The sequence below is a fragment of the Melanerpes formicivorus genome, unplaced genomic scaffold (genome assembly GCF_026170545.1).
Source record: "Melanerpes formicivorus ecotype bairdi unplaced genomic scaffold, bMelFor1.0.p_v2 SCAF_12, whole genome shotgun sequence".
In the NCBI taxonomy this organism is placed as follows: Eukaryota; Metazoa; Chordata; class Aves; order Piciformes; family Picidae; genus Melanerpes; species Melanerpes formicivorus.
In genome coordinates, this window is record NW_027142364.1 from 8,007,706 (window position 1) to 8,019,002 (window position 11,297).

The following is an 11,297-nucleotide window of genomic DNA, read 5'->3' on the forward strand; positions in this document are numbered from 1 at the left end:
GCTATTATAGATTATTGGTCCAACTACTAACGACATGCGAGGTTTGTTGATGCAGGTGCATGTCCTGTTGTCCCAAGATAACTTTTTGTGTTTGTAGCTACCAGTGTCTTGTTTTAGTTACATGCTGCAGGCACAGCACTGTTTTGGTACACTGCTAGCTGGCTCTGCACTTATGCTGAGCATGGCCTACCATCATGTCAGGCTCTAGGCCTACACTGCCAGATTGCTCACACTGCTTGTTGCTGGCATTGCCACAGGAAGCACCTGTGCAGGCCACCCTGCAGTGTTACACTACAGGTCATTAACTATTTTCAGACCTTTTCTAGATAATGGCAGTAATGCAGCCACTGTTAGTTCATGCTAGAGTATGCTTCATGTTTTTTTACTGTGCAGCTAAACATCCATAGGAACAAAAAAGACAAAACTTTGGCAACAGTGTCAAGACAAAAAATTTCTTATGAGTCTTTATTTTCTTTGAATCTTTATAGAGCATGAGAATAGTGCCATGGGAGGTGGTCAGATTTCCTCAGAGAAGTACATTATAATGATGAATTATGAGAAAATTAAAGATTGCTCTATTAGAGAATATTCCTTTTTGCTAAACTGAAAAGCATTACTTGCTGGGGAGATTTGTACCCATTGGCATTATCTGAGAGACACAGACTTTTGAGCCTTTCAGTTATGGCAGTCTGTGATAGCTGGGAATCAAGAGGCAGATTTGAATACTTGTCTTAGTCATTTTCAGTGCTTCTCCTCCCCCAAAATTATATCCTTTCTTCACTTCTCTATGTGCTGATTTCGTTCATTGTAACACTATTATTGGCCCTGCAGCTCTCAAGCCAGAAGCATCTTCTCTGAGGTCATATAGAAGATTTTTCTGCCATGGAGCTATGTGGAAATAGAGGTAAAATTTCTGGGAGAATGAGTTTGGGGTTTCCTGGGCATGACTTTGATTGTGTAGGATGATCTGGAAATACCAGAGCTTCTGACATCTCCTTTGGATTTGAGCCAGTGAAGAAAGTATCTTCCTCAGTGCTGGAGGAGTGAGGGTTGCTTTGGGATACTTCAAGGAAGTTTGCAGTGGGAGGTGTGAGAGAATCCTGCTGATTTAGAACAGGAATGCGATAGACAGCCCCTGTTACCTGTAATGGAAAGTGCTTTCCTGGTATGCCTGTCTTGTTGCAGTGATGTCTGTCATGGTGATGACAGAGATGATGATGATGAGGGGGGTGATGTGGTCCACAATTGGAAGGAGGATGGTGGTGTTGTGGTCCGTGGGGAGGGGGAGGACAGTGTGGACTGTGGTGGGGAGGAGGGTGGTGGTGATGTGGTCCATGAGGAGGGGGAGGAGGACAGCGTGGTCCATGAGGAGGGGGAGGAGGACAGTGTGATCCATGATGGGGAGGAGGATGGTGGTGATGTGGTCCATGAGGGGGAGGACAGTGAGATCCATGATGGGGAGGAGGATGGTGGTGATGTGGTCCATGAGGGGGAGGACGGTGTGGTCTACGATGGTGATCATGATTATGTGGTGCATCATGGGGAGGAGGAGAAGGATGTTGATGTAATTCCTCTTGGGAAGGAGAAGAATGATGCTGTTCATCATGGGAAGGAGAAGCAGAAGGGGAATGTTTGGGTTCCTCTTGGAGAGGAGTATGTGGTCCACCATGGGGAGGAGGTGGAGGACAATGGTGTGGGTGATGGTGGTGGTGATGTCCACCATGGGGAGGAGGAGCAGATCCTTCATGATTTTCTTGATGTTCTCCATTGGAACTATTTTTATGCTCAGCATCTTCAGGTCTGGATTGAGAAGAGGATGGACATCCATGCTTGTGATGATGTCTGTGAGGATGTTTGTGACGGTGTCTGTGACCAAAATGATGAGGAGGACGTCTGCAGTCATGTAGCTGTTTATAAAAAAAACACCAAGAGACGAAGTATTAAGTGAAATGTAAACAGGACAGAAGAAAGTGATGTGAGAGAGGTTTGCATTTACAGTTCTATAAGGAAGGAAAAAAATGCTGTTTTTTTCAGGATAGAAGAGAAGGAGTAGGTGATAAAATGCCAAATTACTGCAAATCATCTGGAAATACTACACCAAGACAGAGTGAAATCATATAACCCACTGAGCAAAATCTGGGAGGGACCAAAACAATATAAACCCCATGCTGGACTAGCTGTTGTGATATAAAATGAAATTCCAAATACAATAAAGATTCTCTCCCTGATTCTTTCATTCAAAAAGTCCTTTGAATTTGTTTTTAGTCTCTATGGACTTTAAGGATCATGATTTGACTGAGAGAAGACACCCTTGGAGGGAGTAGTGGGGGCAGCTCCATTCTGATTCATTTTGGCAAACAAAAGCCAGTCTTTCCTGACATGCTGCACCACACCCAGGCAGTAATAAAGGGACAAGGGCATGTAGTGACAGGAAAAGGGGCAATGGTTTTAAATTAGAGCAGGGTACATTTAAGTTGGACATTGGGAGAAAGTTCTTCACAGTGAGGGTAGTAAAATACTGGAATAGGTTGCTCAGATAGGTGTTGGAAGCCCCATCCCTGGAGACATTCAGAGTCAAACTTGATGGGGCCCTGAACAACCTGATCTAGTCAAAGATGTCCCTGCTCACTGCAGGGTGGTTAGCCAAGATGACCTTCGAGGGTTCATTCCAGCCTGACGCATGCTGTGAGCCTATGATTTTATGACATAAAACAACTGTTGCAATCATCTTTCAGCCTGGGCTGAAAGATGAGGCTGCTGTAGACTGCTTGAGGATATAGCCAGAGACATTTCAGCAGGCGAGTACATACCCAAGGCTTGTAGATTTCACAGCTTATATCTGTTCCATCAGGTTCATCTGGATCACTGATAATTCTTGCCTTGCAGAATCCCACATGCTAAACAAAAGCAAAGGGAAGAGGAAGAAAAAGCACATCTGGATTCTTGTGATTGAGTTAACAGAAGCTACTGAAATGTCAAAATTTTAAAAGCTAGGCTAGTTCCTTCAGTACCTTCAATGTTTACATAACTTCCTGAGCTTTCTGACCAGTGGTACTTGCCAGCGATTAATAATGATTGAAGTGTATGCCAGTCTTGAGTGCTCCTGACTGTGAAGGTCACTTTGCTGTGTGCATCTAGAGAGCATCTTGCATCTCTTTCGATGTCTGTAAGAACAGCTCAGCTACTGAATCCTTCAAAATGACTACCCTCTGGGCAACTGATATTTATTCCTTGTTTTCATCTTTGTTGGCCAAAGTTCTGTTCAGATTGGACTATTCTGAAATTCTGCTCAAAGGCCTCAAAAACATACTGCATAGCTGTGCTTCTCCAGACAAAGCTCAAGGCAGAGGTTTCTTCCAGACTTATCTTTTGAAAAACAGTTTGTTACAGTTGTTCATCATCACTTCCCTTAGCATCCTCTGTGCCTTGACTTTCACCTGCTATCCAGTCGCTGCATGTGGAACTGCTCATGTGCAAGAGAGCACAGAGCTTGGGGAAGGACTTCTGTGTATTGGTTTCTGTAGTGGATGCTTGATCTTGATTATTTGGGCCATTAGTAACCCATTATGAGCACTGATTACAAAGGTTAATGGTATTTTACACATGCACCCCAGTGGTGGCAGCATTGAGAACAGAATTCAAGCACTCTAGCCATCTGGCTTGTGCTTCAGTCTAGTCAACTTTTGGCTCTGCTATCTGTTTGTTCACCTTTTCCAGTCTTCTGCTACCTAAGGAGTCAGAAAAGAAAATGGAAGTAGCTAAAACAAAACTTCTGTATGTTTGGATTTTTGTTTGGTTGTTTGGTTTGTTTTTTTCCCCCATAGTTTTATTTCATTCCTTCAGTTTAATTTCTGGGGGGTAATTTGTTCTGAAATTGTGATTTTGCCTAGTTGTTTCTTTGATGTAGATTCCTATTGTAAGGGAAAGGTGAGGAGGCAACTTTCTGAGTAATCTGTAGACACACCTGAATTATTACACTCACTGTTCCCCAGCAGAGGGGGGGGGGGGGGGGGGGCAGGGAAAAGTAACCCTGGGCACACTGGGATGACATAATATGTGTTTGCTTTTTTTCTCTCAGTATTTCTGACTTGTATTAGCGTTGAACTTTTTGTGAAAACAGCATGAATTACTTCCTAGAGATTGGCTTTCATTTGAATGTGAATGCAAGATCCAAACTGAAAAGCTCCTCACCCCTAGCTCTGTAATATGCCAGCCCCCAGATACATTTAGATTTGAGAGTTCAGACTGGCTCCTAATAGAATAAACAGAAGGCATGGCAAAATTATGATCTGGATTTGGATGTGCTGGATGCATGCTTATGAGGAATTCTTGGAAGTATTTTGGGAAGATCATCTTGGTCTCAGCCATTGTACCAGTGCTCATTCTAGGACTTTACTTACAGCGTGCCAGTCATCCAGAAAATCACATTCCAATGCCTGATCTGCTTCTTCTGTGGACTTGGAACAGTTGGTCTCCTTTATAGAGAATGCTACACTGTGACCTTCATGGGAGGCAGTCTGAAACCAAGAGGTTAAACAAGAAATGTATTTTTAAAAAAATTAATCCAGTTTAAGAAAAAAAAAAAAAAAGCATCCATACTTCACATTGCTGTCAAAATCCTGTCTACATCATGCTTTTGTTACCTGTGCTGTCCCATTGTTCATGCACTTATGTGTATTCAGTGAGGAAAATAGATTAGATAATTCATACCTGACTTGTTCACACGCCTTTATGAGTTCTGGAATGGTTGTTTTATTTCTTTGTCTAGTGTGTCTGTGTTATAAAACCTCTTACTTTTACAGCCTGTGTTTTTATGAAGTAGCATCCTTAGAGTCTTCTCCATAAACACAATTGCTGCTCCTGTATGAATAGAGATCTACTGGATCGCAACCATCCCTTTCCAGTGATGGGGGGCTGTAACACTACAGTGATGATGTTAATTTGGCATAAAATGCTGCCAGTTGCTATGAGACTGTTGCTTTTTCGCTTTTCAGTGGCATAATTATAGAGAAGGCATTGCTCCACGAGAGCGTGGGAGAAGGCCTGTCTGATCCCCTTAGAATCCATAAAGAGGTGTTTCATTTTAATTTCCAAGTGCAGTAGTAGTTTATTTCAGGTCTGTATTGAAGGTGTCCATAGCATGTGTGTGCACACAAGTTTCACTAATTTAACTAAATTGCTTAAACTAATTTACTTTTTTACTCTTTTTTTTAACTAGTGTTTTTTTTTCTGGGGGGGTGGGGTGTTGGTGTTTTTTGGGATGTGTTTGTTTGGTCTTGTTTTGCTTTTTTGGTTGTTTTTTTTTACTAATTGCTTACCCTAGTGTAACTCCATTGCTGCACATACTTCATGGTGTTTTTAAAATTACAATTCACAGTTTCTAAGTGTTATGCAATCTGTTGGAACACAGTCATACAGTCTAAATTGTCACTGTTGCTAAAGATGGCAGCGTGGAAGTCAGAGGAATCCACGATTCCTCCATAAATCCATGGTTCTTTTTTAGGCAACCTAAAAGCCAGCCATGGGCTAAATGGGTGTAAGCATGTTCTGCATGGGACTACAGTGTAGAACACTGTCAAGTTTCTGAGCAATATTAAAAGCTGCAGAGAGATAGGGTTGCATGCTATAATGTAGGCATTTCCAAGATCAATATGGATTACAGTGGACACCATGGGACTTGACTATAGAGGTTCCCTGAACTGACACATGTTGACAGAATGACCCTGGTCTAAGTGAAGGTCTCCAGTATCTACCAGGAAGAAATCAGGTTGATGTGAGTTATGCTTCACCCAAAGGGTAAGTCTTCCTGTCAATATCACTCAAAGATAGAGGAGTCATTTACCAGTGCAAATAGTTCTTCGGCAGGTACAGCACAGGTGCAGATCTACCGCCATGCTTCAGAGCTTTCAGAGTGCTGCTTTGCTCTGCTGCAGAAAGTCAAAATGCTCCTGCATGTTTGACTTTGTATTGCCACCATGTGCTGAATAGTCTGAGTGAACAATGATCTGACTTCAGCTGACAGACAGAATGTGACCACGATTATACTGACTGTACATCTTGAAGAACTCTCGTCAGTAGTAAATAGACTTTTGTATGTTGTGATATGATAGGTACATAGGCATTCAAACTAAAAGTACAGAGAGGTGACTCTGACATTTTGGATGCCATCATTCTGTCATACTTTTTAGCAGATGAGACATCTTTTTGCCTTTGCATGCCTAAATTACAGTTAGGTCGACCTTCAATTTTAAGCAGATGATTTATGCTGAGAGGTGACGAACAATAGTTCTGATCCTAGAAGGGTTTGGGTTCTGGTCCCATGGTTTTGGAGCTGCACACAGAATTTTGTTGTTTATAAGTAATTCTAGGACAAAATTCCACTTACCAACTTAAAAGCCTTTTCAACTTTGTCCACTTTGAAGTAGTTTGTGTGGTTACTCTGTCTGTTGAATTTCTTCAGGGCCTCTGCAGCAATATTTTTATGTTGCTCAGTGACTTCTAGGATTTCAACTTTCACAGGACAGTCTTTGCACTCTAATAAATCAGGAGGAACTGTGAAAACAGAAAATTTGCTAATGTTGTAATGGATAGTAATAGTCTTGGAAGTGTGCATATGCCAGAGAAACTGAAATACAAGTGGAGGACAGTGAGCTGGGATGGAGCTTCAGCAGCTGTCTCTGTGGATAGGTAAAATACCGTTCCCTCACTCCACAAATTTGGTTTGTCCTGTAATGTGAAAACAAAACAAACCAACAAAACCAAACAAAACCCAAACAAATCCAACCAAACAAAACCCTCTGAAAATTAAAACCTGTTAGCTCTACCTTAGAGTCTTACCACCCTAAACTGTCATTCTTTCCAGGTTTAGTAATTTTTTCTGATACTCATTATTATGTTTTGGTGGACTGGGATGGTGATATCACCTGACAATAACCAAGTATGCTTTAGAAGAGTAGGGTAACCTTTATTCTGTTACTCGTTCTTAACATTCCATTTGAATTATCCACAACATGAATGGCAAGCAGATGAATGAATCTGTTATGGTTACCATACACTACTAGTGCACAGACTTGTAATGTGGTAAGAGGGCTGATTTGAGTTATGCATTGGCTTACAGCACTGGTTATTTTACCTGTGCTTAATGTACAATTAAATCCATATAGTTGAGGTTTCTTCAGCAGCTGGTTTGTATATGTGATAATCTTGCACTGGCCAAAGTCCTATGAGGAAAAAAAAAAAATCATGGTTATGATGCTGTTTTTACTGGATTTAATTGGAGGTCGGTGATCATAGAAATTATACCTCCTTTTAATATACAGTACATCTGAGAATGTCAGATGTGGTCATTAATCTTGATCTGGTACCACTCAAAATTTGTCTTCAGATAAAATGGGATCTCCATCCACAAAAGCCTTTATTTTAATTATCACTTTGCATGACTGAGTAGACAATGGGAAACTAAACCAGCCTTCTCAGTCATTCTAATACTTACTCGCAGTAAGATAATATTAGTTAGCAGAGGAGCTCAGGATGTTATGTTTAACAACTTTTAAATTAGGACATTATGTTTAACAACTCTAGAATTCAATAGCTATTCTTTTATAGTAGGACATACTCTAGTCTTCACTTAGAGATTTTATGACACAGAAATTTCTGGATGATTCAGATGAAGTTAATACAGACACATAAGTCTGCCTGGGTGCCATTACTTACCATGGTATAGAGGTCACCATATTCACAAGACTCCCAGTGTCTTTTGGATAATACAGGGCATTCAGTTTCCACCACATCCAAAGTTAAGTAGAGGATTGATGAATTTCCCTGAAAGAAAAGTGCTGGTAAGAAAGAGTTTGTGTGCGAGAAACTGTTTTTTAAGTACATATGTTTAATTTTTAATGCAGGTTCCCCAGTTTCCTATTAAGGTTTTTCTGATCTGACAAGTGTAGAAAGGGCTTAGGCTGGAAGGGGGTCTTTGGAGGTCATCTTGTCTAGCCACTTGCTCAAGGTAAAGCCAGCTTCAAAGTTAGATTCAGCCCAGTTCTGTATATCAGCAAGACAGGTGATATACAGCGCAATATCCAGAGAGGTCCCACAAGCTCCCTGGGTCATTTCAGTACTTAACCACTTCCTTTATGAATTTTTTTTTTTCTGGCCTTACATCTAGTCAGAATTTTCCTTTTGTATTTTTCTGTAGGAAAATGGCTCTCAACACACATGTGGAATGTATTATTTAAACTTTATGCAATGCCTGTGTGGACATTCAGAATGAACACAGACGTATTTTATTTTGTCATTTAGATAAAATAATGCAAAGCCCTTCACTGTGGATAAGTGTCCTCAGCTTTTATGAAATCTCAGCCATTGAAATTCCTTTTTCAGATTGCTTCTATATAGATGAGACCTTGAGAATGAATTACTGCAGCCTAGCGTAATATTTTTATTAGTGAGAGTACACCAGTGTCATGTTAAACACTGCAGCTGCAGTGTGCATGTCTTAGCATTGTCTCTGTTTTTAAAATAGGGGTAGGTGATTTGAACAGAGTGCGTGCTACTCAATAGCAGAATCAGCAAGAGCCAAAATTGTCCTGGATACCCATCCTACCCACTAGCTACATGATCATTCTCTGCTTTGGGGTAGTAAGTATTTCAGTGTTCTTTTATAAATCCCAGTAATTTCAAGCTGCTGGTCAACAGAATAAGGTAAAGTGCAGGCAGAGAACAGAGACAGTGAGAAAGACTGGGGTATTTTCTGATTTGTATGTATGGAATTGCAGTGAATGGGAAGGTAAGATGGCCAAGATAGTCTTTTATAAAATGTGCTCTTTACTAGGAGCCCCCTAAAACGGAAATGACTAAGTGCATTCACTTTGTCATTGAAACTTGTGAAATGCTAGAGAAGCCACTTCGTCCCTGGCAAGCACACACTTGGATTCAACAAAGGCTAAATTAAAGTGAAATTAAGTGTCTATATCCAAATATGTAGAAGAAAAAATGAGTCTTTCATATGATGCCTTCTTAGTTGTTACAAAAACATCTTTCTGTACCACACAAGCCCAGAACTGTTCTACTGTGAATACTTGAGTATCTTACGCTTCTGGAATTCGCATGTAAACCCAGTAGAGAATTGCTCTGCTTGTTTCCAAGAGGGTTGGTGTGATAGACAAGATGCACAGTGTTGCATGGAGATGATCAAAATAATGTTCTGATCTTCTGATCTTTTCTTTTTAAAAAAATATAATAATTTTCTAATGTCATCTTGGCAGTGGAGCCAACACCACTTCTGGCATAATAGTGTGTGTGATTAGCATGCAGGAGACCACACCTGGTGGCTTTGATTCGGAGAAGGCAAAGAGACCTTTACAGAGAGAATTTTTTAGCGGTAAAATAGAGGAGTTTTTTTCTGCTCTTGTAGACTCTATGTGATAGCTGAAGCTGGGCTTCAGAGACAGCAAAATTTGTTAAGGGTACAAAGTAAAATATAAGTGTAGTAGTCTAGTGGTTATAGCATTCATCTGAACGTGTGAATCCTCAGCTCTGGAGTTACGAGTCTCTGTTTATATAGTCAAAATGTGTAAACACTGAGATTTTTTTTTTGGTTTAGAAGTATTTTTTTTTCTCATTAATTAAATTAAATTTGCATGTCTGTGGCTCAACTTTAGAGGGTGCTAGCACACACCTGCGTGGCAGCAGAATAATCTTGAATGGTGGAAGACTTGAGGGGTTAAATCTCTTAATTGCTGAAGAAGACTGATCACTTCCTAAATGAGGTCTTTAACTCCCTGGCTATGGTATAAAACCCAATAGTGTTACTTACTACATCTTCACCTTTGAAGAGCAAAATAATCCTTCAGATTTTCTGAAAGTATACTGGAAAACCTGTAGGAATCTGGGCTTTGGGCCACTTTCTGAGCTTTTTCTTGTCCTGGCAAGCAACCTTATCCAGCCTCATCAAAAACTAGCCTGTTTTTTTCAGTTGCCATATTAAGATGTGTACTCTTCTTGAACAGTGCATTTGTACCTGGATTCTAGTTTTGTAGCCAAGCAGCTAAAAGGTAGCCTACATGTCTTGGACTCTTTTGTCTGCTAATTAAAGAAATTTTGTGTTCTGATGCTTTTTCTGCTGTTGATTTGCGTTGGCATGTAGGCCGTCATTGTTTATGTATCCTTCCTAGGAAACAGAAATAGGAAGGCGATAGGAAATGACTGGTATGGATTCTCTAACCAGCCCTTCCCCTGTTTTGTAGAGTGACATTTTCATCTCCCTTGGCTTCCTCTGCCTTTTCCCCTTCCCTCCAGTTATGCACTTATCTCTGAAATTCAGATGATTACAAAACAGAGATCTTGCAGGATATGTTGGTCTAATTAATGTTAAATATTTGCAGATTAAAGAAACCTAAGTTTTGAACATAACATCTGAGACCTGACAACAGACAGGACAGATTAATTTCTGCTATTGTATGAAGCTCTTCAGAGCACCTCTTATGCCAGCATCCTGTCAGCCAAGAGAATGGAGGGCATCCAGCTTTGTTCCAAATCAAGTTTGTGTACAACAAATTGTGCATAAATAAATACTGCGATAGTGTAAATCAGGGCTGATTCATTGGATTACATCAACACTGCTCTGCAAAAAGCAATAAACAGAAGCTTTTAATGATCTGGCTCATTATTTTGAAATGACAGTCTTGTGTAAATTGGCCTTTAAATCGCTACTTACTACGTGTAGTTGGTGCGCATCAGCAACACGGAATAAGCCAAACGCATAGCCATCTCTGCGATGTCTGTTGACCAAATCCAGGGCCACTCCTGCATCTCTTTCGACAGCATGACAGTCTGCAGGTGTAATGCTTGTTTCCTTTTGGCCGTAAGAGCACTGCAATAGTGTCAGAAAAAAAGTTGAAGCTAGAAGCAGCATGTTGTTTTCAGTGTTAGGTCACTTCTGACCATGCTCTGATGAAGCCAGTAGTCTGCTTTTAAATCAGGGTAGCCTGCTGAAGTTATAAATGAATGCTAAAATGGCATGGTTTTATATAAATTTAAGTGTTGTGTCAGAGGGCCGTTACCTTGACCCTGGATTAACATCAGTAAACAGCAAGTAAATGATTATATAATGATTGAGCAGGTTTTCAGGAAAATAGATCTTAAAATACTCTCTGGACTACCCATCAAAGGGACTATATTTGTGCTTCTTCAAGCAGGCATTGTGCAATAGTCTTTTAGTATGAAAAATACTTAGCTTCTAACAGTGCACTGCTGAGCCTGGCATTAAGAAGGCCCAGTTAAGGTATGTGAGTGTTACA

The 11,297-nt window shown here is 40.5% G+C and overlaps 1 protein-coding gene across 1 annotated transcript; it reads right to left on the reverse strand.

Moving 5' to 3' along the window:
• Nucleotides 1–438: 438 nt before the first annotated feature.
• Nucleotides 439–10,995, reverse strand: HRG (histidine rich glycoprotein). The gene is made up of 7 exons (XM_068145118.1): nt 10,715–10,995; nt 7,714–7,821; nt 7,133–7,220; nt 6,386–6,552; nt 4,401–4,517; nt 2,811–2,897; nt 439–1,907 (listed from the first exon to the last, which is right to left on the reverse strand). The coding sequence occupies exons 1-7, from the start codon at nt 10,910–10,912 to the stop codon at nt 861–863; spliced, it is 1,812 nt and encodes a 603-aa protein (XP_068001219.1). The 5' UTR covers nt 10,913–10,995; the 3' UTR covers nt 439–860.
• Nucleotides 10,996–11,297: the final 302 nt, after the last annotated feature.